We start from the raw sequence: 27,622 nt of genomic DNA on the forward strand, positions 1-27,622 counted from the left end.
GGGGGGGGGCACTACCGTCCACCAAAAACGTGGCGGGGCGTTCTGTCAACCAGGGGCCGGAGGACTGCCTCTGATCTGCCCTGGGATGCGTGGCTGTCATCCATTAGAGGGTGGAGGAGTGGCCAAGGACCAAGCTATGGTGTATCGGAGAACCGGCGAGTAAGTGTTTTTTCTTCTCTGTCTCTCCTCTCTCTCTCCCACTGCCGTTCCATGTTGGCCTTTTCCCTCTCTTTTGAAATGTTTGGTCAATTTGGCACGATCGCCATTACGGCGTGTAGGTGCCACATTTGTTTCCCCTCCCCTTGTCCCCACCCTCATCCAGGTAGATGGAGATGACCTGCCGGCATGAAGGCACGCCCCTCCCCAGGGAAAGGGGGGGGGGTGTATGTCATGCCTCCAGAGGTCACATTTGTCGTCCGCATACGTCATTGAGGCTGTCTCGTTTCAGAAAAGCGAGTAGGACACTTCGAATGCAGCCTTCGAATGCGACCTTCTTTCACGGGAATTCGATGCATGAGGTGTATCCTTCATGGGCACTCACAACCCACAATTCTTTGCTTCAACGGAAATGTCTAAAAAATGAGAGCCAATTTACCCGTAAATATGATGTTCAAATGCAAGGAATGTTAATTCCCGAGTTGAAGTACCTCAGTAGATGGATGCAGACTGCAAAGTATATAATGTGTATAATTATAATAATATATAATTAAAATAAATTATTAGACTAAAAGTCCACCTGTAAAATCTATTTTCTTTTCTCTCTACATCATTATAATTCTCCTAAATTTTACCTCATACATTCCCTTCCAAAGGGACTTTGTTCCCTTCTCACTCAAAGCACTGCCGCTTGTTAAAGTGTGGAGTGCTGTCATAGAAACCATGATATGTTCCGTTTCTATTTCTGCTACGAAGGCAGTCTCATTTAAACGATACTTATTCAAAGGACGATGCTCAGTATACTGCAGCCTTCAATGTCCTACCTAGCATGCAGCCTTCAAAATGAGACACAGCCGTCAGAGGTTCAGGATTTTAAGATGTCTGTATAGCGTCGTCAAATCTTTTGTCTTCAGAGATCACTCTGTGTGTGTGTACTTTCACAAGCCTGTCAGGATTTTCTTTCCTCTGTTAGGAGTTAGAATTTGTTAGGCTGTGCGCAGAAGACTTTTTCTCCTTTCTCTTTATTCTCTTTCTTTCCCAAAAAAAAGGGGGGAAAATATGACAGAAAGTCATAAGCTTTGCTTCATCTGTTTGGGGGAAGAGTATGCTGCTCTCGCGTTGGGGGCGGGGCAGGTGCAAGCATTGCGATCTGGTTTCGAGCAAAATGCTTCATGCCCGCCTTGCTTACTTCCAGGAGTCAGCGCCCACACTTCAGTCATGGGGCTCTCGCATGGATCTGGCTGAGGAGCGAGAGACAGTTCGTCCCTTTCACTCGCTCTCTCCTCAGACCCATATGGTCATTCCCGTGATCTCGAAGCAGGCTCCGGTGCCTCTTCGGTTCACGAGGGGGACCTTGAATCTCTACCCACCTCCGAGCGTTCCGTCCATGCTAACAAATCAGCTGAGGAATTACTCTACGTGGTTACTCGTGTGGTGGCCAGGCTTCAGTTAGACTGGCCATGCCAACAAGAGACCCCTATACACTCCAAGTTGGAGGATAGATTTCTTTCTGGTGACCAGGGGAAGGGAATGCCTTATCAGTCCCTTCCCTTCTTTGATAACCTCCATGATGAGCTCTCTCGCTCATGGGGGAAGCCTTATACTTCCCGTGTCCACGTACCCTCGACGTTGATATATTCGACTATCGTGGGTGCTGAGACACGGGGGTATTCAATGATGCAGCCGGTTGAAGATACACTTGCAGGTTATCTCACGCTGGGTTCGGCATCGTCACTTAAAAAACCCTCTCTAGCAGAACTACCTCCATCTTATTGGGGAAGGCTTGTGCTGCTCTGCACACGATGGCAATGTTACAGGCATACCAGGCTGACCTGCTGAAGGACCTGAGTGCGGGTACCACCGCTCGATGAAGATGCTTTTTCTGAGCTTCGTCGAGCCACAGATCTATCTCTCCGCGTGACCAAGCAGACAGCCTGTGCCATTGGCCGGTCTATGTCTGCCTTGGTCACCACGGAAAGACACCTTTGGCTCAACCTATCGGGCATTAAGGACAAGGATAAAGTTTTCCACCTTGATGCCCCGGTTTCGCCTTCTGGCCTATTCGGGGACGCTATGAACACAGTCATCTCCAGGTTCCAGGAGGCAAAAAGTCATGAGGAAGCCTTCGGGGAGATTTTTCCTTGCCGCATTCAGGGGGTGGGCCCGTCGGCCACCCAGACCCGCCTCGGTCGTGCTAGAAGGAAGGCTCAGAAGCAAAGCATGGCGAGTCGTGCTCCCCCTCGCAAAGATTTGGGACAGTCTCGTCTCCTCATCAGCCCCCAAAGCAAGACTTCAGGACACTAATTTCTAAGAGGAAGAAACCCTGAAGGTCTTGCACCTAATCTTGTGGGGGTAGCACCCCTCGGGATGGGGCACACGTGCCATCCACTTCGCCCCTCCCGGTACCCCCATGAAACCTCTCCATTCCCGCCACCTCTGGTGTTTCGGGAGGTAGAGGCTTCCATCAAAAGTTGGGTGTTTCGCTGCTTCTCTACTCCAGCCCGAGATAGTGGAACAAATCTGGGTGAGATTTTTCAGGGCAGAAGTGGACCTCTTCGCCTCGACTAACAGCGCAATGTCTCCTCTACTTCTCTCTGAGTCACCCAGCCCCCCTGGGTCTGGATGCGATGGCACATACATGGCCCAGAATGCGTCTGCGAGTATGTATGCATATTCCCCCAGTTTCTCTGCTCCTGGGAGTCTTGGCTATAGTTCACCAGCAAGGGTGCGCCGTGCTGGCCGAACAGGGTATGGTTTTCGGAGATAATGACTCTCCTTGACGGCTCGCCTTGGTGATTCCGGACAGGAGGCACCTTCTGTCTCAGGCACAGGGGACAATATTTCATCACTGGCCCGAGCTGTGGAACCTTCATGTTTGGCCCCTGAAGGGTACCAACTGAGGTAAACAGGGCTTTGTCCTGGGGTTATTGAGACCATTTTAAGGGCTAAGGCTCCCTCTACTTGAACAAATCTGGGTGAGATTTTATAGGGCAGAAGTGGACCTCATCGCCTCAACAAACAGCACAATGTCACCCCTACTTCTCTTTGAGTCACCCCGCCCCGGTGCATACATGGCCCAGAATGCGCCTGTATGTGTTTCACTTTACTAGGAGTTACGCCAATAAATGGGGTGTATTTGAAAGATGGTGCAGTGCACGTAATGCAGATCCAGTTAACTGCCAGATTGCTTCAGTTCTGGACATTCTGCAGGGGAAAACTGTCAGCAGGCATATGCCCCGCTACTCTCAGGGTCTATGTGGCCATTTCACCTTGCCACGCCTTGATGGATGGGGTGCCCTTTGGGAGGCATCCTCTACTCGCTTGCTTCATTCGTGGAGCCATGTGACTGAGGCCTCCTGCTAGAATCAGGACCTCTTCATGGGACTTAGCAATAGTCCTTGAGGGTCTGGTTGAGACCCCCTTCTAACCTCTAGAGTCAGCGTCTGGCAGACTTCTGACTCTCAAGATGGATTCTTATGGCGATTACCTTTCTAAAGAGAATTGGAGACCAACAGGCTCTGTCTGTTTTGCCAGCCTGTTTAGAGTTTGCCCCTGGAATGACCAAAGCAATTTTGCACCCTCGTCCTGACTTCCTGCCTGAGGTGCCTTTCTGGACCTTAAACCTGGTCACTCTCGAAGCCTGCTGCTCCCCACCGTTTACAACGCCGGAGCAGGAAAGACTTCACAGACTTTGTCCAGTCTGTACCCTTCAGACTTATGTCCACCGCACTAGCCAGTGGTGTAAGTCAGGGCAAAATTCTTTGCCATGGGGGCCGCAACATGGTGGCGGCCGCGACCAAGCAGAGTATGTCGCATTGGGTGAGGGAGGCAATTGCCCTGGCCTACGAGGCGTGCGGTCAAGCTTCGCCAGTAGATATCAGGGCTCACTCTACCAGAGGGGTCGGCTCCTCCAAAGCCTTGGCGAGAGGTGTCCCTCTGCAACATGTTTGTGATGCGGCATGTTGGTCCTCTCCATATACATTTATTCAATTTTATAGTCTAGATGCTCAGGTCTGAGACCTCTCACGCTCTTGTGAGCACACTACACAACTGTATGGGGTCCGGACAGCCCCAGTGCGGCAGCGTGGGTATTCTCATTCCCAAATAGCTTTCAGCGCAGCATCAGAAGTGTAGCTTTTTGTAAAGGGAACGTCTCGGGTTACTTGAATGTAACCCTTGTTCCCTGATAAAAGAGGAACGAGATGCAAGGGTTACATTCAAGTAACCCGAGATGTTTTCACACTTTTTGGGAAGAGCATCGGGATTACAAATTAACGTTTTGTTAAAAAAAAATGGCAATTGTGATTATTAATAAGGTTAAATCTAAATGCTACTTTGTTCAGGAGGCCTTCTTTTTCAGATAAAAATTTTATTACATATAAATAAGCAATATGAAAAAAGATTCTCCTCTTAATTTTTTGTCATTTTGCACATGTAAAAACATTATTACCTCATAAAACATGTCTAATTTCTTATTTATCTTCCCAACCATACTAAAGATTAGCCTTTAAAAAATATATATATATTTATAGAACAAACTAATTAAGAACTGACCACTAGGGCTGCATGGTTAGGAGGGAAAATGTGATACGTGATTAATTTGGATAATATGCTGTTACAGATACCCAGACTCGGAGGTAGCGTTGAACCCGGAGGTTACGTTTATTTAATAGAAAAGGGTAACTGAGAAGAACCTGGGATGTAGTCTCAGGAGCGATGGAGAGGAGAACTTGGAAAGTTGTCGAAGGTGCATGGGAGAGAGGAGCTTGGAATCTCATTGATGGAGAGTAACAATAAGGAATCAGGTAAGTGAGTCTGTATTCGTAGTCAAGACCAGACAAAGAGTGAAAGGAGGGTAGTGCTTATATGATGTGGAGCTGATTGATGCAGATACGAGTTACAGGTGCAGATGATCAGTACTCAGGGGAGAGGGATTGTACAGTGTTAGTGCTGGTAGTGTCAGGTAGAACCGCTCCAGAGGGACGTGAAACCAGACGCCGTGGACGACCACGACCACGAGGAGCTGAACGACCTGGGTGGGCATCGTGGAAGTTTTTAAAGAAGGGTAGGATCCAGGATGTCATCTCGAGGTACCCATGATCTTTCCTCTGGACCATACCCCTCTCAATCAATGAGGTACTCGAGATGACCCCTGCGGCGTCGAGAGTCCAGGATGTGTCGGACTGCGTAGGCCGGTCCGTCTTCCAGGAGTAGAGGCTGGGGTGGAGTATTAGCAGGACCTGATTCAGAGGAGTGAGGAGAGAGGGATGGGTGGTAAGGTTTCAAAAGAGAAACATGGAAAGCAGGATGGATACGAAATTCCTGTGGGAGCTGGAGTTGGAAAGTGACAGGGTTCATTTGTTTGGAAATCATGAAGGGACCAATGAAACGGGGACTTAGCTTTTTGCACGGGAAGTGTAGTCTGATGTCCCTCATGGAAAGCCACACCTTCTGCCCAGGATGGTAAGCCTGAGTGGGTGCTCTCCGGGTGTCAGCAGACCATTTCTGGCGGCGCACAGCCCGTAGCAGGTGGTGGTGAGCCAAGTCCCAGACCCTCTCACTCTCCTTAAACCAATAGTCAACAGCAGGCAACCTGGACCATGGGAATAGAGGAGGTTGGTAGCCCAATATGCACTGGAATGGTGTAAGTTTAGTGGAGGATTGACATAGAGAGTTCTGTGCGTATTCTGCCCAGGACAGAAAACAAACTCCAGCGATTATGGCGGTGATGGCAGAAGGTTCTGAGGAAACGACTGATCTCCTGAATCTTCCCTTCTGTCTGACAATTACTATGTGGATAGTAACCAGAGGAAAGACTTATGGTTACCCCTAGGAGCGAAAAGAAAGCCTTCCAGACTCGGGAGATGAACTGCGGCCCTCGGTCGGAGACGATATCCTCAGGGATTCCGTAATTGCGGAAAACGTGATTGAAAAGAGTTTCCAGGTTTCTAGGGCAGTGGGAAGTCCCTTGAGGGGAAGTAACTTGCAGGCCTTAGAGAAACTATCTACTGCAACCAGAATGCATGTAAAAACCTCGGAAGATGTAAGTCAGTATGAAATCGACCCCTAGGTGTGACCAGGGCCGACGAGGGATGGGCAGTGGGAGGAGTTTGCCAGCAGGAAGTCGGCGCGGGGTTCGGGAGATGGCACATTCAACACATCCCTGGATGAACCTTCGGACATCGTGTTCCATACGTGGCCACCAGAACCAGTCCTGGAGGAGTGAGAGGGTCCTATTGGTCCCCAGGTGACCAGTGCCCAAGGAGGAGTGTAGAGAGTCAATGGGAATTAGTCGCAGGGAAGAGAGAACATAGGTCTTATCAGCTGGACAGCTTGGCGGGGCTGGCTCAGTGGCAGACGCCTCAGCGATGTCATCATCCAGGGACCATTGGATTGGGCTTACTACTACGCAGGGAGGAAGAATGGTGTCTGGTTGCTCCTGAGTTTCTTCTGGAGTGTAGAGTCGGGAAAGTGCATCTGCTTTGACATTATTATCACCTGGACGATAGGAGATAGTGAAGTTGAAGCGTGAGAAGAAGAGTGCCCATAGTGCTTGGCGAGGGTTTAGGTGACGAGCCTCCCAGAGATATTCTAGGTTTTTATGGTCAGTGGGTACCAGGAAAGGGAATTGGGCCCCGTCAAGCCAATGTCGGCACTCCTCTAGTGCTAATTTGATAGCCAGGAGCTCTCGGTTACCGATATCGTAGTTCTGTCCTGCTGAGTTGAGTTTCTTCGAAAAGTAGGTGCAAGGGTGGAGTCTGGGTGCTTTCCCCTGCTGCTGGGAAAGGACGGCTCCTATGCCTGTGGTCGAGGCATCGACCTCGACAATGAAAGGTCTGCTGGGATCAGGATGGTTGAGAAGGGGTGCTGTAGTGAAGGCTACCTTAAGTTGCTGGAAGGCATTGGTGGCTGTGGGAGACCAGGTTAGGGACTTGGGCTTAGATTTCAAAAGGGATGCAAGCGGAGAAGTGTGGGAGCTGAAGTTCTTTATAAACGGGCGGTAGAATTTGGCGAAGTTCCTTAATGTTTCTACCTTTCCCTCATCCATTTGGATACCTTCTGGACAGATATTATATCCGAGGAACTGGAGGGTCTTCTGGTGAAAATAAAATTTCTCAGCCTTGAGGTATAGGTGGTATTCCCTCAATTTCTCCAACACAAGCCTGACATGTTGACGATGGTCAGTCTCATTCCGGGAGTACACAAGAATGTCCTCAATGTATACGATGATGAATCGATTGAGGTACTCATGGAAAACCTCATTCATGAAGCCTTGGAACACAGAGGGGGCATTGACCAGGCCATACGGCATCACCCTGTATTCATAGTGGCCAGTAGGTGTCACGAAGGCTGTCTTCCATTCGTCTCCCCTCCGGATCCGAATGAGGTTATAGGCGCTGCGAAGGTCAAGCTTGGTGAAGATAGTTGCTCCTCTCAACAATTTTAATGTAGCAGGAACAAGGGGAAGAGGATACTGGAACTTCACGGTTATTTTGTTGAGGGTGCGGTAATCAATGCAGGGACGGAGTCCTCCATCCTTTTTAGCTACAAAGAAGAAGCTAGAGGCAGCAGGGGAAGTGGAAGGACGGATGTAACCCTGGGAGAGGGCCTCCTCGATGTACTCCTCCATGGCTCTTTGTTCATGAATGTAGAGAGGGTATATTTTACCTCTGGGCACTGGTTCACCAGGAAGAAGGTCAATCGCGCAGCCCCACGGTCAGTGAGGTGGTAACCGTGAGGCCCGAAGGGTGCAGAAAACATCCTGGAAGTGGGAGTAGCAGGAGGGAATTTCTACGGACTGCGAGTTGGTCGGGCTTTCGATCGTGGTGGTATTTAGATTGATGAGAAGAGGTTTCTTGACTATATTAAGATGATAGGAGTTGGCAAGTTAGGAAAACAGGTAAGAAAGCATTTAACTCCCCACTTCAGGACATCACCAGTTGACCAGCAGATGACCGGGGAATGACGGATGAGCCACGGGCGTCCCTGGATGATATCGGAGGTGGAGTTTTCTAAAACCAGTAAAGTGATTGCTTCTGAGTGCAGACATCCAACTTGTAATTTGACTCGGCCTGCCCAGTGGTGGATGTACCCCTTACCTAAAGGCTTGCCGTTTATGGTTTGAATTTGAAGGTTGGGTTCACAAGGCCACCTTTAGAGACGGAGCTGGTTGCAGAGCGTGTCGGAAATGAAGTTGCCGGCTGACCCAGAGTCGAGGAGTGCTGGTACTATGAAAGAGAAGACAGAAGCAGTGAGCGATACATAGTTAAAAGAGGGGAGGAACAAATCCTAGGAGTGTGTAAGTAACTCACCAGTGGGCGAGGAGGTCGAATGGGACACGCAGAGATGACGTGTCCCTTTTTACCACAGTACAAGCACAGCCTCTGGGTCAGCCGGCGCTGGCGCTCTGCTGGGGACAATCGAAAGGCGTCCAACTGCATTACATCAGAATCTGGTTCTGTGGTATGGGTAGAGGGGTGTTGTGAGGTAACTAACGGGGGTTGTAAAGCAGGCAGCTCATCGAGGCAGGACCTTATTCTATTAGCCACTCTGATGGAGAGCTGGATAAAGCGCTCAAGCCCCATAGAATCGTCAAAGGAGGAGAGATGCAAACGTAGTCTCGGTTATAGTCCCAGGCTGTAAACGGTAAGGAGTGATGACTCATTCCATCCGCTGGATGCTGCTAGAGTGTGGAATTTTAGGGCATACTCATTGATAGTGCTCTTCCCTTGTCGGAGGTTATATAGTTGTTCACCTATAGAAGTATCTCCAACTGGGTATCCAAAAACCTCCCGGAAATGTCGGGTAAAACTATCAAGGGATTGAGTAACTGAGCTATTTGAATCCCAGAGAGGTTGTGCCCATTGCAGCACTTGGCCAGTTAACAAAGAAATAGTATATGCCACCTTAGCACGTTCAGTTAGAAAACGATGCTGCTGCATTTCTATTGCTAGAGAACACTGGGTCAAAAAACCACTGCAGTACTCCGCTGATCCAGAGTAGGGCGCTGGGTTGGCCATGGGACTAGAAGAAATGACAGGAGAAGGAATTGCGGAAGCGCCGGTGGATAACGGCGGTGCGGCAGGATCCGAACTGTGAGGAAATGCTTGCCGGAGTGCATTAACCAGAGTCTGAAAGGTTGTCAGACCCCGCTGGGTTCATGATTCTAATATTGGTCTGGTCTGCTATTACAGATACCCAGACTCGGAGGAAGCGTTGAACCCGGAGGTTACGTTTATTTAATAGAAAAGGGTAACTGAGAAGAACCTGGGATGTAGTCTCAGGAGCGATGGAGAGGAGAACTCGGGAAGTCGTTGAAGGAGCGTAGGAGAGAGGAGCTTGGAATCTCGTTGATGGAGCGTAACAATAAGGATGCAGGTAAGTGAGTCTGTATTCGTAGTCAAGACCAGACAAAGAGTGAAAGGAGGGTAGTGCTTATATGATGTGGAGCTGATTGATGCAGATACGAGTTACAGGTGTAGATGATCAGTACTCAGGGGAGAGGGATTGTACAGTGTTAGTGCTGGGAGTGTCAGGTAGAACTGTGACATATGCAGCAATATGTGATGCGATAAACCTAGATTAAATGGGTCAAAATAAAACTTTTTTTTTTTTTAATGAGGATTTACCTTGAAAAAATGATATACAAAGGGACATAAAGTGACATTCTGTAAAATGTATTATCCAGCACTAAACAAAGGGTAGGGTAAATTAACCAATTTAGCCTATATGACCAGACTGACCTTCTTGCATTTTCTTAATACAAAACATTTTGAATTATTTCCACCTATTCTAGCCTTCTGGAGGCAGCTCACTAGGATTAGTAAGAGAGCCATTGTGAAGCTTGTGATGATCTTTGTGAATTGTATTATATTTAAATGGTTATCATCGTGTTAAATATCACTGAGTAAATAAATCAGGTCATAGGGAATCAAGGTGTGGGGAACCCTGCAATCATGAAATTGAAAATCCTGTTAAATATCCAACATGATAACATAGGTTCCTGTACTCTAGGATCTGCAATATTATGCCGAAAAAGTGCCAGCTCCAATAAGACATCTTTGCATCAGCTCCAGCATGTTTACCTTCCCTTGTGGAGTGATAGGAGGCATATTGGGTTAGCATTGTGGGAGACCCATGTTTGGATCCTGGCTTGAAACCAGACAGTGACAAGTTTAATTTTCAACTCTAACAACTCTTTTTTTTTTTACAATTTAGGCTACAATAATTCAGTATAGGCATCGATAAATCGCAGTTAATAACAAATGGTCTATGTTAATGCTGTTAAACCTATTAATGAGCACATTGTCGTGGGCAGGTGCATACACAATACAAAGAAAAAAATAGAAAAAGCCTGCACACTGTTGTAGCTTGTAAATCTTTATTAGCTTACAGTGTTTCGATCAAAGATCTTCTTCTGACATTCTATTAATTTACTGGAAGTTTGTTACTGTTGCAAGGGATTTATATCACTGTTACCATAATGCTTTAGCCGAAAAGTTGCACCGATGTTCTTAACAGACCTCCTGAACTGGTACATTTTCATGTCAAATAATTTTTCTTGACCTCTCAAAAGAACCTCAGATGACAGCAAGAACACTCAATGACAGTAAGTTCTTCACTTTCTTTGAGACCACCAGTGTGTTTGCTAGATCAATATTTTACTATCTGAATGCCCTTCACTTAAAATAAAATCATTAGTTAATGCATTAGGTATCATGAAATAATAATGAACAATATATTTTAGAGAGAATGTATTAATCTTTGGTAATATTAGTTAATAAAAATACAGTTGTTCATTAATAATTAATGTTTATTCATACAACTTTTGATTAAAAAAAAATACATAATGTTAAAATTAACATTAAATAAGATTAAATGCAGTAAAAGTATTGTTCGTTGTTAGGTCATGTTAACTAATGTTAAATTGATTATGGTTAGGTTAGGGTTGGGAAAAGACTGTTACCGCTGCATTTGAAGCCAATGTAAAATAACTATAAACCCACACCTGCGAGTGCACACTCTATATTCAACCTATAACAGCCTACAGTTAGACTAATTAACTATAATACTTGGTGGAAGAACTGACCCTTCACTAAGCCCTGCCTTAAAAGTGTTTCTGACCAATCCTATTTAAGCAACTTTTGCCGTCTGCCATTTCTATGAAAAGCGTATGCTTTTTTCCAATGGGTGTAATGTGTTTGAGAACTTTTAAGCAGAATTGTATAGACAGGATAAAAAAAAATAAAAAAAACCTTGTTGTGGGGCCACTTGTAATAGTGATGCAAGGTACCTAGAGAGGATACACATAGTGTTTATTCTTTCTTTTAAAAATAAATCTCAAGAAGAGCATGCTATAGATTAAACTGTGTCATTCCTCATTCCCAAATGAACATCTGTAACATCAGTGAGGACACCTACATTTACTCCAAGGATAAATTCATTTAAATATTGATTCAGGTCTTAATAAAGGCATTAGTAAATAAAGAGCATCATAGTGAGTGTGTTATGAGATGTTATGAATACACTAATTTAATCAGGTGTATAATCGCTATCAAATGACATTTTACTCTTTTCAAGTGTCTGTGATAATCGTTTGCCTTGATTCTGATTGTCTCCACAGTTTTCAATCAAATTGCCATATAATTTAACAATTTATTTTATAAAAAAGGTCAGATAATATGCTTTACAATGTCACTCTTCATTCCAGCCCACGTAAGAATATTATTAATTCTGTTTATGAGAATATTTGGACAAAAACCAAGCAGTTCACGGCAATCTCCCCTATGAGAAGTTCTGCAAAGCTTGTCAGAGTTAGCAACGGTAATGAAGAGGGGTGGTTCTTAATGCTTTAACAGATATCTACCTGTAGTGGTGTGGGCAGTAAGCTTTGCACCCTGTTGGCTCTTGAACGCACTTCAACTAGATACAATTAGCTCCACCCAGACTAAACCCCCTCGTTAGCTAAGCTTATATAAAGCACCTGTGTCATCTTGGCTTTGTCTCTGCCTTTTGGTTGCCACATGGGACTATCTTTGTGACTTTTAGGGTAGGTAAATTGCGTTAAGTCAGTGCGAGTTATATTTTCAAGGTGTTTTTAAATATTGCGTTGTACATTTTGCTGCAGTCTGCTCCAGTCTGCTGCCTGCCTGACGGTTGTCTGCCTGGGCTTGGAAGGGATTCCAAGCTCCCCTGCCTGGAATGGTGTGATGAACTCTCCCTTTGCCTACTAAGTACATTTGAGTGAAGGTATGAGTAACTTAAGTAGCAAATCTGGTATGATCATTACCGGAGTTAAATGTTATCACACATTGACCACTGCTTTAAACATTAATGTAATCTTCTGTCTGAGTTTTAGGTTGTCAGCTGCTGTTTTGCCTTAGTTGTATTTGGATTTTAATTGTTTTAATACATCTTTGTTAGTGCCTCCCTGTTTGGTTTGCTTTTAGGTTATCAACTGGTTTATTTATTTTTTTGGTTTTAATTATTTTGCTTTTCAGTGGAGCTAGTAGCCAGCTTGCGGAGAGACTAGGCACATTAGTGAGGTTCCCTTCACAGATTGTAGTGATAACTGCACGGTGACATGATTTGTGGTGACGATTTGCAATGACTGGCGATTGCAGTGGGTAATTTTGTGCATCCCTGGAACACCCCCTTAGTAGATTGTCTCTCCACAGCTGGCTCCTGCCCACTTTCCCCTCCTTTTCCTTAAAGTAATTTAAGCCATGACTGGGAGTGTATTCATTTTAAAAGAATTAACCTGATTGTTAAATATATATTGTAATAAACCTTTTCTACATTTTCTATTGCAATTTGATTTAAACATCCTCTTTACAGGGTCTCCCAGTTATAATTTATTCATCAATAAATTAATACTATTGTAACCACATCTGTCTTGCTTCAGTTAATGCACCTGTGTAGCCTTTGTATAACTGGGGTGCTTGTTGAAATAGAAATAAACATTTATTTTGGGGTGAAAGTCCCCAGGTGGCGTGGTCGGTTAGACTCTGGTGGTGTTTCCTCCCCTAGCGGCACCCGCCTTGCTACATTCGCTATATAATAACCACTCTTTCACAACATGTTCTAACAGTGGTGTGAAGTACAATGTTTTTAGTGCTAAACAATGCAAATTCTTGCATGAACACTGTGAATGCACTTCTCAATAGCAAGATTTTAACTGAAAAATGACTTAAACTTAGGGCTGTTTCTCACCAAGACCTATCATACGCCTCCAGAACATTTCAAATATGACACCCAAACCATGAGGGGCCAGAACATAAAGTGATTTGTGACATTCTGCTGTGTGATGAGGAAACCAGCACCATCTCATCACTGATGGTGAAATGCCTTTAATAAATACTCTAGATACCTGAATGATTGAGAAACTTTCTCACATGCAGTAAATGTCTCTCCTGAACATGTTTGCCCATCAAAAAAGTTCTCAATAGACTCCAGATGTGCCCAGTTTTACAGAGTTGATTGTAACAATGATAAAATGGGGCTAATATGATCATATTTCTTGGTTCTCGTTAGCACTCTGGATGCTGCATTTTGAACCAATTGAAGTTTATTTATTGATTTTGCTGGACATCCTCCCAGTAATGCATTACAACAATCTAGTCTTTAGGTCATGAACGCATTCATTAGTTTTTCGGCATCAGCAATAGAGCATGTGCCGTAATTTAGCAATATTTCTTAGGTGGAAAAATGCTGTTCTACAAACATTTACATAGATGGAAAGACTGTGCCATGGGGAATCTTGTATAGAATAATGGTACTGGCTAAACTTCTACAGAGACATTGTGGCAAATGTGAAATCACCAAATCTTTAAACCAAATTATTAAGATCATTTTGCATATCTCCAGGGTGTGGTTATCCCTATTGCTTGTACACTTTTTCTACCACATCTTTTCCTTCCCTTCGCCTCTCTATTAATGTGCTTGGACACAGAGCTCTGTGAACAGCCAGCCTCTTTAGCAATGACCTTTTGTGTTTTGCCCTCCTAGTGCAAGGTGTCAAATCAGCAGTCTTCCCCATGATTGTGTAGCCTACAGAACTAGACTGAGAGACCATTTAAAGGCCTTTGCAGGTGTTTTGAGTTAATTAGCTGATTAGAGTGTGGCACCCGAAGTCTTCAATATTGAACCTTTTAACAATATTCAAATTTTCTGAGATACTGATTTTGGGGTTTTTCATTAGTTGTCAGTTATAATCATCAAAATTAAAAGGAATGAACACTTGAAATATATCAGTCTGTGTGGAATGAATGTATACATTATCCAAGTTTCACTTTTTGAATGGAATTACTGAAATAAATCAACTTTTTGATGATATTCGAATTATATGACCAGCACCTGTATATATGCACTAAGTATTTACATATACTACATCGGTTTTCCAATCCAGCTTAAATACATTATATATATATATATTGTATTTAAGCCGGATTGCCAGTGGTTTGTGAAAAATATTTAATTTTTTTGTTTTGAACTGAAATGAACATGATCCACATATTGCAACCCAATGTTCCAGGACCCTGACATTAACCCCACTAGATGTGTTTACTTTCTCCTGTGGCATGCATCAGCAGCCCCAAAGACATGGCTTCTAGTCCTCATTAAAACCAGGAAGTACCCATGTTCACATAATCTAAGACTAAGAGGTTGCTTTTTCCAGCTGAAATTTAATTTGAATTCCACTGACAGTTAGGTTTAGGGTTTGGGGATAAGAGTTAATAAAATATGCATTCCTCTTTACTGTATTACATAATTTTAAGCTATAAAACAAAAGCTCGCTTTACATCTCGTTTTTGGGGATTCCATCGGGAAACTAGAGCATATGCCCTTACATGCCCAACAACATGCTTGCTTTGCCCACTGGGGGCAGTGTTTAAAATTTACAATAAGCACAGACATTTTAGCTAAAGAACTTTTGACCCACTGTTGGCGATTTCACAGTGAAATCCATCTGGTTAAAATACCATACTGTCTGTTCCGGGCTGCTGCTGGCTGGATGTAAGCGGATACTACAGATTATATAGAGAGGTACAGTGTACATCACATATGTAGGCATTTGTGTTGCTGTTCAGATAACAGTATGTTGCTGCAGGCAGGTACCAATGTATCTGCAGTGTGTCAGGCCCAAGGGAACGAGCTGACCCACATCAGCGAGGTAAACCCGTTTCACACCAGCAGAAAAGCATTTGTGGACACTAATGATGTCAAAATGCACTGCATTGTCCGCTAACAAGCCACGAGAGAAGAAAACAGTGTGTGTGAACCACGTGAAAGACAAGATTGAAGGAACAAGAGATGAGAAGAACAGGTGAACAAGCAGCAGGAGAGAAAACAAAGGCTATGAATGGATTCACAGAAGAGCTTCAGAGCTCACAGTTTCTGCATCATCATCACACAGATACTGACTGGTTCTACACATATAGAGGTCTCATATGCACCTGATGTGTATAATGCACTAGATATAAAATAAATTATAATATTTCATTATGGAAAAAACAGTAGCCTAAACACATCTAGAATCTAAACCCTTACAAAAAATCTATAGTTCTGCCATTGTTATAAATAAAAAACAAACTTCTTTTCCCCCTTATACTGTACACATAGTTTGAATATAAATCTATAACAATTCTGTCAAACAAAGTACCTATCAAGGCAAGTCAGTCCACTCGGCAGCCATCTTTGGAATGTGCCCAGACAGTTATTTTCTATGGATATAAGCAGCATGAGCATTAGAGCTCCAATCTACATCTACCGTAATCTCCAAAATGGTTATGATCAAGTGACATATCCCTTACAAAAATATTGTAACTAGCAGCAAATTTGCAGCTATTTATCCTCTTGTTCACTGTCTGTCACTCACTTCGACATTGTGTAGAAGAAGCGACACTAGGGGTTTCTCTTGAGCGCCGAATATGCCTCTGATCTATGAAAAAAGGCCAATGAGAAGTTGGCAGACAGTATTTGCATACCCCGCCCCCGGACATACGGGTATAAAAGCAGGGAAATACGTCAAGTTCGTTCAGAAATTTTCTTCGGAGCCGATGGTTGTGTCTGCAGTGAGCTGCGATTCACACACCTGTTCCTGTTCCTATGACCCTCCCTGCTGTTGGATCTACGGCGCACTAGAGCGGCTTTCTCCTTCCCTGCACGGCAGTGCAGTTTGCCCCTGGACGCTTCGACAGCGCAAGAGCTTAAAAGAGTATTAAAAGAGTGATATTTCTTGTAAAAGAGTATTTTCCTCTATTAGAGCAATACACAGCGGTGCTGAACGTCCTTTTCAAGATGCGTCTTTTTAAAGATGCCTTTCCGCCCCTGTGTAGTTCCTAGATGCGGTAGAGTGCTCTCCGCTTCAGGTTCGTGTGTCTGGGCAGCCATCACACCGATTCAGCATTTATGCATGGTTCATGCTCTCACTGCGTGAGCATGACCATGGCAACGTTGCGGTTGCGGCTCGCTTTCAATAGAAAGCACGCCACTCCAGCTGCCCCCCGCATTGTTCCTTTTTCCCATGGGATTGAGGACGATGCGGCTGGCGATGGAGCCTCACAGCCAGCCTGCTTATCTGGCTGTGAGGTGCGCAGTTAGGTCAGTGCTCTTATTTCTGCAAGAAAGGCTGGAGGGGAGGCTGTCCCCTTCCACCCTAAAGGTGTATGACGCTGCTATTGCGGCCCACCACAACGCAGTAGATGGCAAGTCTTTGGGTAAGCACGACTTAATCATCAGGTTCCTAAGAGGCGCCCGGAGGTTGAATCCCTCCCGGCCAAGCCTGTTCCCCTCCTGGGATCTCTCAGTGGTCCTCGCGGGCCTCCAGAGATATCCCTTCGAGCCGCTAGAATCAGTTGGACTCAGGACCCTCTCTCTCAAGACCGCCCTGCTGATCGTGCTCGCCTCCATCAAGATGGTTGGGGACCTGCAAGCGTTCTCTGTCAGTGACACCTGCCTGGAGTTCGCTCCGGCAGACACCAATGTCGTCCTAAGACCGTGACCGGGCTACGTGCCCAAGGTTCCTACGACTCCCTTCAAGGACCAAGTAAGTGAACCTGCAAGCGAAGCTGCCCCGGGAGGAGGCAGTCCCAGCCTTTTTCATCGCTGTGTCCAGTGTGCGCTTTGCGTACATATGTGGACCGCATGCAGAGCTTTAAATGTTCTGAGCAGCTCTTTTGTCTGCTTTGGTGGACAGTGGAAAGGGAACGCTTTCCCACTGGGTCGTTGGTGCCATTAAATTCTCTCCACTGAGGCGATCATATCCCAGGAGATCCCACTAACTCGGCTCCCTGGGTGACTCCTTCCTAGCCCTCTGGTCCGCAAATTCAGTGGAGGAATTCCCCGACCAGACCCACTATGAGTACTCAAACTACTCTGTACTGGAATAGGTGCTCCACAGGTCGGGCCCCCGTGTGGACTTGTCCCCCTGTGTGTATTTTCTGCGGTACGGTCCCCTTCCCTTTCCCTGATGGAGGGAACAAGACGTTGTGTCCTCCCGGCCACGTCGCTGAACCGAGCCGCTGTTACAGCCGAACCTCATTTTCGGCTCCTCAGGCAAAATCCTGAATGGACAGATGCATTTCCCTCCCTTTATACCCGTATGTTCTGTCTGCCAATTCTTTGGCCTTTTCTCAAGTTAAGAGATGCGTGAGGTTCTCAAGAGAGACCCCAGTGTCGCTTCTTCAACACAACGTCTCATTCCCTCCATCAGGGAACGGAGGTTACAATAGTAACCTAGACATTACTACTGTTGGTATTACTACAGTACTGGTGTCACGTTCCTGTGTTGTCTGCCCCGGGTTTTCTGTTTCACATGCCACTTTTCACGTTCCATGTCACGTTTTCCTTGTTGTCCGCCCCGTGTTTCACTGTCTGTGTACAAACTACATTTCCCATGGTTCCCGGCCCTCATCACCACTGCCACAGCGTTATTGTCTGCACCTGAATATCGTTTGTTATCCTCCTGTGTCGCTGTATTTAACCCCATTTGTTTCTCCATTCCCCTGTCGGTCTTTGATGTATGTTGACGCCTATTATCTCGTGACTGTGCATGACCTAATTCATATTAAATAAGTTTTGTGTCATCACAACCAGCACCCCCAAATGAAGTGATACCCATCGTATATTCTGTTTATTAATTTCAGAAATCTTCCACTATTAAACCATTGATGAGTTCAGCATCACCTGTATGACTGGTGAGTTGTCTAAGAGGAAGCCTGTTGGGGTCAATGCTTAATTTACCGGCATCTCTCTTTCATACATTGCTTGTCAACTATTAAAAATAGCCATTTCACTCCAATTCAATCCAAGATCCTGAATCACATCATCATTGAATCAACTATGAATCAATATGTCTTGCTTTGCCCTTTCACGGCTGTGTTTTGGTGCAGTGGACACAAGTATTTTTCAGGGGAAATTAATGGTGGTGAGCACTTAAAGATGGCATGTACACAAAGCATTGGGTGGCACAGAGATTTTTCACTTTAAAATCTTTGGAAAAAACAGTTGTAATGCAGGGTTTTAGTCTGCTGTGCTTGGCTTTGAATCTGTTGTCTTGCCATGTTTCTAGGGATTTCTTCTCAGTTGAAATTTAAATTCTTCATTTTACTAAGCAGCTTTTCCAAAGCACAGCAAACTTTGATTACATGGCATCCAAAATCCTGTTGGTTAGCTTCAGCAGCACATACAGTATACTGTATTTGTACACTACAGAATACTTCTGAGTTCTTTTCATAAACAGTTGTCTTCTGATAAACAGTTTGCCCAACATGAATATGAAAGTTGACATGAAGGAATCCATTTACCCTGGTGCAACATTCAAACCTTGTGATTAAATGTGTAATTTTTCAGAGGAATTTAGCATTGAAGAAGACTTACAGATTTCAGACACATCCCACCTGGCTCACTAGAGATTTTTATGTTTTGGAACTCTTTGCAGTGATCTGCCCACTCGCAGTTGCCAGATTTAACTGAGCTTGATAAAAGTTATTTCATGTTTGCCAAATTGACAGATACATTTGTCTTTTGACTAGTCTGCTAGAGTTACTGATCAGACAGCATACTGAGTTTAGAGTGTATATTGTTGAGGTCTTAGGGATAAAATGCACACCGCTGGCTTGGACAGACTGTCTTCTGAGGTTTTGTATTACTTTAAGGCCTTCTGGGTCTTTGGTTGAATCTTTGAGTAATGCATAATATTCAGACCCATGGTCAAATGATCATTGATTTATGTTCCTTTGTTGAAATATCCTTGTGGTGCCCATATTGCTGTCCAATGACTCTTGAAAAAGATTCTACACAAATGTATTTTTTATGATAATTGACTGCTAGAAAACAGTATGAGTCTTGTCTGTTGAACCAAGAAGCACTGAATGAACCTCTGCTCTAAACTACAGCTGTGTTGCTCACACAGAGATATAGTATGGCTTCAGAAGTTGGAAAGTTGTATAAACTACTTTTGTTAATCTTTTTATATGACAGGTTTGTTAAATAGGTATATACTGTAGTAGTCATGTAGAACTGTCTACAGACCAGGGGTGTGTTTACCAAGAGCATCTTTAGTCAACTATGGTCACAAGTTCCACAAGTTGTACTTCTGACTTCAAGATGCATTCCATTGCACTTTTCCTAGTAGGAAGTTGTAAAATCTGACTTTCCACTGAATGCTCCAGCAGACTAATTTACACTTAGATAACTCCTGATGTTCCTATAACAATGTAAAAATCACTAATCAATTTACTTGGAGTGAAAATCAGCCCTCCTTTCCTGTTTAATGTATTAATCAATCACATGGTCATGCAGAACATCTCATGTTTTTAAATCCATAAGATCACTTTTTCAATGGCAATACCAGCTGTGAAGACAGCCGACTCATCAGACAGCTTGATCTTACACTTTTCGCAGAACACTAATTGTATGTATACAGTGCGAAAAGACAAAGTATACTTTGGGCTTAAGTAGTGAGTTACATCGCTACATGGAAAACACCTCTGAGGGAGTACATGGACAATCTTAACTTATTCATTATACATTTATAACAGAATTAAATCAACACTATGTTGTTAAACTGCTACAGCACAAATCCTACATGTTTTAGTCTCCTTATACTTACCCACAAAACTCAAATGAGCCGTACACTAGTGCTGCTAGAAAGTACTTGAATGAAAAATTGTTGCCATGGCAACACTACAGCGCGGCCTCACTGAGGACTAAGAGAAATGTGAGATGCGGTATTTTCTGACCATACATCGGGCATTATTGCTATTGTTAGTCTATTCTGCCCTGTTTTTATTCCTTCAGCCTCATTATACTAGTCTTTTAATCTGATGGTCAGAGTTTTTGGTCGGGGGTTCACAAACCCCTGGGTCTTGACTTCCAGATTTTATTACAGTTTTTTTCAATCGCTAACAAGCGCTTACCCATACTTCAGATACTTTTTCTAAACTCTTAACACAGACTCACACCTACAAAACACAATTGGCCAAATGGATAATTTTCTTCTCAAAAACACATTTTGTTAAATATATACTAACTCTTCATTTCAAAATAGAACACATCTTTCTCTGCACACACTAACTTTACCAAAACACTGGAAATCTGACTCAAAATGAAATTATTCTGTCAAAGAATAACAATTGTTTTCACTTCACAAGGTACATGCAGTCAATCAAAGTACACCAGGATTCAAAATACTGGCTATTGTTGACATTACAAAAACTGCATAGACTTTTATGTTTCAGTTTTACAGGTATTTGCATGCAAAACATGCAATCCACCGTTTTTACACTAAATTTCTTGGCTGGGAACTGTATGTCCACATGTACAGTAAAGTTCACATTCAAAAGCATTACAATAAAAAGCAAATCAGTTTTTTTTTTCCTTTACTGTATACTACAGGAGGTACAGTAGAAACACGGTATGATAGAACAGAAAATGTTTTACAGTATTGCTTAAAGTGAACAAAATATCCATGAAACACACAAGAGCATTCTGAACAACAAAAAAAACAACAGCATAAAGCCCAGATAAAAAGGGGGGAACTAAAAAAAAAAGCACAAAATTACTATATCTAAATGCATCTTGAGTTTGGAGCCTTAAACAGCTTATATTACAGATTTCTTTAGTATAAGAATCATTACAGTCATAGATAGCCATTAATTATGTTATTTGTCAAGTTATTTGTAAAGATATTATCAATCAAGGTTGCACTGTGAGATGTGATTCTACTGGGTTTTGTTATTGTTAGAAATAAGGACATGGAATACATTCTTTCAATGAATTCATCGGTCAGTTTGTGTTTGTTAGGATTTAAAAGGTCAATGTTGAAATCCCCACAGACGAATAAGGACTTATTGTTAATTGCTGAAAACAGATTCTCCATCTCTCCATTAAAAGTATCGACACTAGACCCAGGTGATCTATAAACACAACTTATAATAATGTTTTTTTTCTTTCCATTATTAATTTATATTGTTATACATTCCATTATATTATCAAGTACAAATGACATATTATTTAGAACCAAATATTTTATAGTTTTTTGCACATATAGCGCGACCCCACCTCCTGTTTTATTTTGTCTATTTACGTAATGCAAATCATAATCATCCATCTCAGAGTCAATTCCTTTCTCTTGATTAAACCAGGTTTCTGATATGGCTATAACACTAAAGGGATAAACAAAATTATGTAAATATTCACTTATTGCATTGAAATTTGTATACAAACTTCTACTATTGAAATGGATAATAGACAATTTGCCCTTAGTACTGCAATTATTGCTATATTGGTCATATGTATAATAATTACAGTTGTTATTTATAGTGGAAAATATTGTTATCAGGGTCAATATCAGTTTCTACATCATGCGTATTATACTCAGTATATTCAATTGTCTCTATGTTATTGTCCTTTAAACCATCTGTATGTGACTCAATGCTCATTGTGATGTTGTGAGTCAGATGTTACCTTAATTGTTTCCGGATGGCTGATATACATTGTGGTCACTAATACTTGTCCAACTCCTCCATGTTTCTTACAGTGAGTATTTTCGCCTCCTCTGGAGACCCATTTAGCTTGATAAAGATTTTGCAATTTGTTACCCATGTGTGTTGGATTTTTCGTTGTATCTTGAGGTATCTTGCTTTCCTGGCTATGTCTGCATTCTTTTTTGTTAAGTGTTCATTGATATATACATTCGTCCCTTTGAGTTTGCAGCCTTGTTTTAACAGGGCCGTCTTGTTTTTCCTGTTGACAAATCTCAGAATGACTGCTGGTCTGTCGTTGTTGATCCTTCTGGGTAGAGGGTGGCATGCTTCAATGCAGTCCAAGTCCTGCTCTACTCCTTTGCTCTGGAGAAAGTTTGCCTCTTGTTGCTCCACCGAGCGCATCTCCCCCGGCTCATCTCCGCTGTCCGCACGAGCGTGGTCGAGCGAGGAATACCGGTGTTGAGCAAGTCATTCGCCCGGGAGTACCGCTCCAGATCGTCCACCCTCCGTTCAAGCTCCCCAATCGCAGCTGTTTAACCTCCTCCAATAAATCCACAAGCCGGTTCTGCTGCGTCTTCACTATAGTCATCTCCTCAGTTAGGAAATCGAGAGATTTTTTATGTCATCGACTTCCTCTGTCTGCGTGTTCTATTTAGGGCCCATTTTCGCTGAAATAATATTTGTTATAAATGTTTGCTGCAAAGCCGTGATTTTAAATGATCACCTCCAACATATATCCACCAAAATAATAAAATAATAATGTGCCCATCAAACCGGCTCATCAACCGGCAGCCATCTTTCTCAACCGGCAGCCATCTTTCTCAACCGGCCAAATGATGGAATGATGGAAAGCCACATTGTCCCAGGTAATTACAAAGGTCCTCATGTTTTCACCCTCCTGATCCTGCTCTGGAACCAGGCGCTGGTGGAGATCATTGAGAAATGCAAGGATGCGCTCGGTATTATAGGGTCCAACCTGACATCTGTGAAGGAGTAATCCTGCATTTGCAATTGCTGCACACATAGTAATGTTTGCCCCTCTCTGTCCTGGCACATCAACTGTGGCCCTTTTTCCAATTACATTTCGTCCACGTCGACGCCTTTTGGCCAGATTGAATCCTGCCTCATCTATGTATATGAATTCATGAGGGGCCTGGTTGGCCTCCAATTCCATAACTCTCTGAAACAAAGTTTATGTAAATCATGTCATTACTGTATACCATACTGTACTGTAACCTATTACTGTGTAGGTTACCTACTTGCAAAGTGCAAAGCTTATAGAACTGGACATCGAATTGAATATACACTATACCTGGACATATTGTTGTCATAGCTCCTTGACTCTCTCACTGTTCCTCTCAAAGGGAACAGTGTAGAGCTGCTTCATCTGCACTCTGTGTTTGGACAATGTCCACGTAATGGTTGTGAGGCTGATGCTATCGATACTGTTAAATATCTCATGGTCCTCCACAATTCTAGTTTGAATTTCATGCAGTTTTATTGCATTATTTGCAACAACCATTTCTACAATGGCAAGCTCTTGATCATTATTGAGGAGCTTTCCTCTTCCTCCAGACGGTGGAAGACGTTGCATTCTTTAGAGGGACAAAAAAATTCAACATATGCATTACTGTATGACCTTATTGACATGTCAAGTGAGAATAGAAACAGTCCATGTAAAATGCAATACTTACCTGTTGGTTTGTTGAAAGATGCGTATAATGGAGGCAACCGTTGACCGCCTCAAATTGGGCTGCACTCTTTCACCAGCCTCTCTTAGTGAAAGACCGTGGTTGATTACATGGTCAATGATAGTGGCACGAATTTCATCACTGACTACTGTTCTTGCAGCCCTTGGAATGCCACCACCACGCATTCTTACACCTCTACTTTGCCCTCTCCTTGGGCCTGCTCTTCTCCCTGGCCCTGCTCCTCTCACTGCATCTCTCACTGCTCCTGCACCTCTCACTGCATCTCTCGCTGCTCCTGCTCCTCTCACTGCATCTCTCACTGCATCTCTCACTGTATCTCTCACTGCTCCTGCACCTCTCACTGCATCTCTCACTGCTCCTGCTCCTCTCACTGCATCTCTCACTGCTCCTGCACCTCTCACTGCATCTCTCACTGGGCCTGCTCTTCTCCCTGGGCCCCTTGCTCTTACTCTTTCTCGTCCAGACATTACAGTGTTTGTCTTTTTCTGTTTCTGTTTCCAAAAACATCACTCCTCAAATTTTTCCTTTTACTGTATAAGTGTCAATGTAATAGAAAACAATAACCCCTGCCACTGAGTCTAAGCCAGACTGGAATATTGTTTTTGCTATTGTGGGATGGTGTATGTTAACATTTGTAAATACTACAAAAACAATCCATAATTTTGTTGGGAGGTATAGCTTGTCTGTTAAGAAAATGTTGTGGAAATGTGTTCACTGACTGCATATTGTGTGAAAACGACCCACGTTTCCCTCAGTGCAAAATCCTGACTGGCACTCGCTGCCCCGCTTCCCTTTATTCCCGTATAATGCGGGCCATGCAAATTCTGTCTGCCAACATGACATTGGCCTTTTCTCAGATTCAGAGGTACATCTGGCGTCCCAGGAAGACCCCTTGTGTCACTTCATTCTACACAATGTCTCTTTCCTTCCCTAGGGGAAGGTTACAACAGTAACCATGACGTTACAATAATGAATAGTATAATATATTTTTTTTTGTTTGAACTTCATTCCAAAAATAATGCTGAAACCTATAAAGCCTTACATATGAAAAATATTCTTTTTATGGAGCTGTATTTTGTACCTATAGAAAATATTTTTGTATCATATTTGATACCTCAAGCTTTAAAAGTAATTATCCTTGTAAGACCCATCAATTCAATTTTGCATAAGACTTTTGTTGTTCAAATTTCTCCCATACTTGCAACGGAATTCAATCTTGGTTTATCTTAAGAGGACAAATTGGGCTTTTCAGAGACACCAAATGCTTGAAAGTTTACAATGGCTTACATGAAGGTGCAAACCAAATAAGTGCAGATTTCTAGGACAGGAAGTTAGAAGTTATTTAAGCATGATTAAAACTTTGCTAGCAAAATGTCCTGAACATTACTTTTTTTTTTTTTGACATGTTCCTTTTAGTACAATGTAAATACCATGGTATGTATCAGTGATGAGGTGCATGTGCCTCAGTAATGATCCTGCTGAAAACACACACACACACACACACACACACACACACACACACACACACACACACACACACACACACACACATGTTGGTCTATCTATCATTATGGGGACATTCCATAGACATAATGATTTTTATACTGTACAAACTATAGATTCTATCCCCTAAACCTAACCCTGACAGAAAACTTTCTGCATTTTTACATTTTCAATAAAACATAGTTTAATATGTTTTTTAAGCTATTTAAATTATGGGGACACTAGAAATGTCCTCATAAACTACATTTATAGCATAATACCCTAGTAATGACCAGTTTGTAACCTAAAAAATTGTCCTTGTAAACCACATAAACATGCACACACACACACACACACACACACTCGCACACACACAGGGAAAGAAAAACGTTGGAAACCTTATTTCTGATGAATATCACTAGGGGACAATACATACAGTATCTGTTGTGGAAAAAAAATGTCATTAAATCCTATGGAATATAACCCAAAACACTAGGGATGCACCTATCCGATACCTGGGTCAGATACTGTGTGTTGATTATGGTCGTTTCCATCAAGCTCCAAAAATAGCATAAAAGAACACCACACGATCTACATCTCAGATATAGATATTTAAAAGTTAGGTTATATAACATGCATTGAAATCGAAACATGGATTGGCAATGCATTAAATGCCATTTTTTACTCATGAAATTTCATTATAATGAAATAATCTTTAGTTAAATGTTTTTGTGTATAACATATAAAAGAGTACCCCCAATCAGTTCCACCCAGTAAAGATATTCTAATCTGATTATGAAAAAAACAACCAACACTTGCTTTGAAATGAGATGGGGATCGCCGATACTGAGAGTTCAAGTATCAGAATCATATAGAGAAAAAAAAAATGCTATCGTGCATACCTACAAAACACTACACCTGTAATGGTATTTGTTGTGAAAACCCTTTCAATTTCTATTGCTTTAATCAAGCGGGGTGATAAATGCCCCTTGCTGTGTAACATAGAATATAATGTTTTTATTGTTTTTTAACATCTTTGTACTAGGTTTGGTTTATTTACACTTTACAGTACTAATGTATCTTTATACATAAAAAGTCCAGGGTGTGGGGGCACTGTAGGGTTTCACCTAGGGTGCCAAATGGGGCAGAACCGGCACTGGTAGTTTGGACCACTTTTATGGTGTTTTTTTTATTTTGACTTTTTTTGGAGCTTGACAGCCATGGTCACTATAAACTGTTGTTATATGGAAAAGAGAAACTTGAAGATTCTTAAAAATTCTCCTTTGGTGTTCCACAGACACAACGGCTTAGTAAATGATAGCAGAATTTTCTTTTTTAGGTGAACTATTCCTTTAGAACCTTTTAGTTGAAAAGTCATACACACATACAGATATATAGTATATAGGCTTGACACTCACCCAGAAGAGCAGGTTGAAGAAGACCATCCCGTATCGCAGGGCCCTCAGGCAGCCCTCGGCCATCTTGCAGCGCCACAGCTCTAGAAGGAAGATAAAGGACAGATCCAAGTAAAACACCACATATTTCCTGCCTTGTGCGGTGGTGTAACTGGTGTTATCTTTCTTTGAGCCCGGTGTGGTATGGATGCCGAAGACAAACGGTGAGCTGTGGTACTCGTACTCCCCACTGTAATGCAGTGGAGGTGAGCCCGGCTTGCTTTCCAGCGAGGGACTGCGCCGGTACGGGGTTTCATCCGTACTTGAGCCCCGCATTTTTGGGTTAGGGGCCGGAGCTGGGGCTGGCACCTGGACCCCCAGTGACCAAATGATCCCTACTTTGACAAGACTTCAAACAAGGCAAAGAAATGTGATACAACAGCAAGCTCCAAAGTTCAAACAGTCCTTAAAATATCGACATTACATATTTTTGTTATGAAAATAAGTTTGCATTTTTTTGCAATAGGAACTGAGACAATGTGAATGTCTTCGCTTCACAAGTCAAACTTCAATATCTTCCATATATATTGGACTTTTGCTTCAGGTTCTTCTGCAATTAAATCTGGCTAGACCTTTAATCAATACCACTGCTGCTCTAATGCCAGTTCATGAGGACACATCAGGAAAGATGCCGCAACACAGCAGGTCACCTCCTTTTGGCTTGACCTCATAAAAAGAAACACCTCTCGCACACCTGAATGGTTGCAGGCAGGTTACAAGAAGAGGTCCTGCATGCTTCTTAAGCTTGAAATTATTCCAATATTTCCTTGGCCTCCAATGCCAATATTTCCCCAGAGATCATGAATGGACTAATGAATACAGATAAGAG

The 27,622-nt window shown here is 43.0% G+C and overlaps 1 protein-coding gene across 1 annotated transcript in view; it reads right to left on the bottom strand.

Moving 5' to 3' along the window:
* LOC127661499 (tetraspanin-33-like) overlaps window positions 1–27,069 on the bottom strand; it is a 154,939-nt gene extending 127,870 nt beyond the window's left edge. Inside the window, exon 1 of the mRNA XM_052152231.1 lies at window positions 26,758–27,069. Within this exon, the coding sequence (XP_052008191.1) occupies window positions 26,758–27,069 (312 nt within the window). The remainder of the gene's footprint in view (window positions 1–26,757) is intronic.
* Between the last annotated feature and the right edge of the window lie 553 nt (window positions 27,070–27,622).

The sequence above is a fragment of the Xyrauchen texanus genome, chromosome 21, assembly GCF_025860055.1.
Source record: "Xyrauchen texanus isolate HMW12.3.18 chromosome 21, RBS_HiC_50CHRs, whole genome shotgun sequence".
NCBI lineage: Eukaryota > Metazoa > Chordata > Actinopteri > Cypriniformes > Catostomidae > Xyrauchen > Xyrauchen texanus.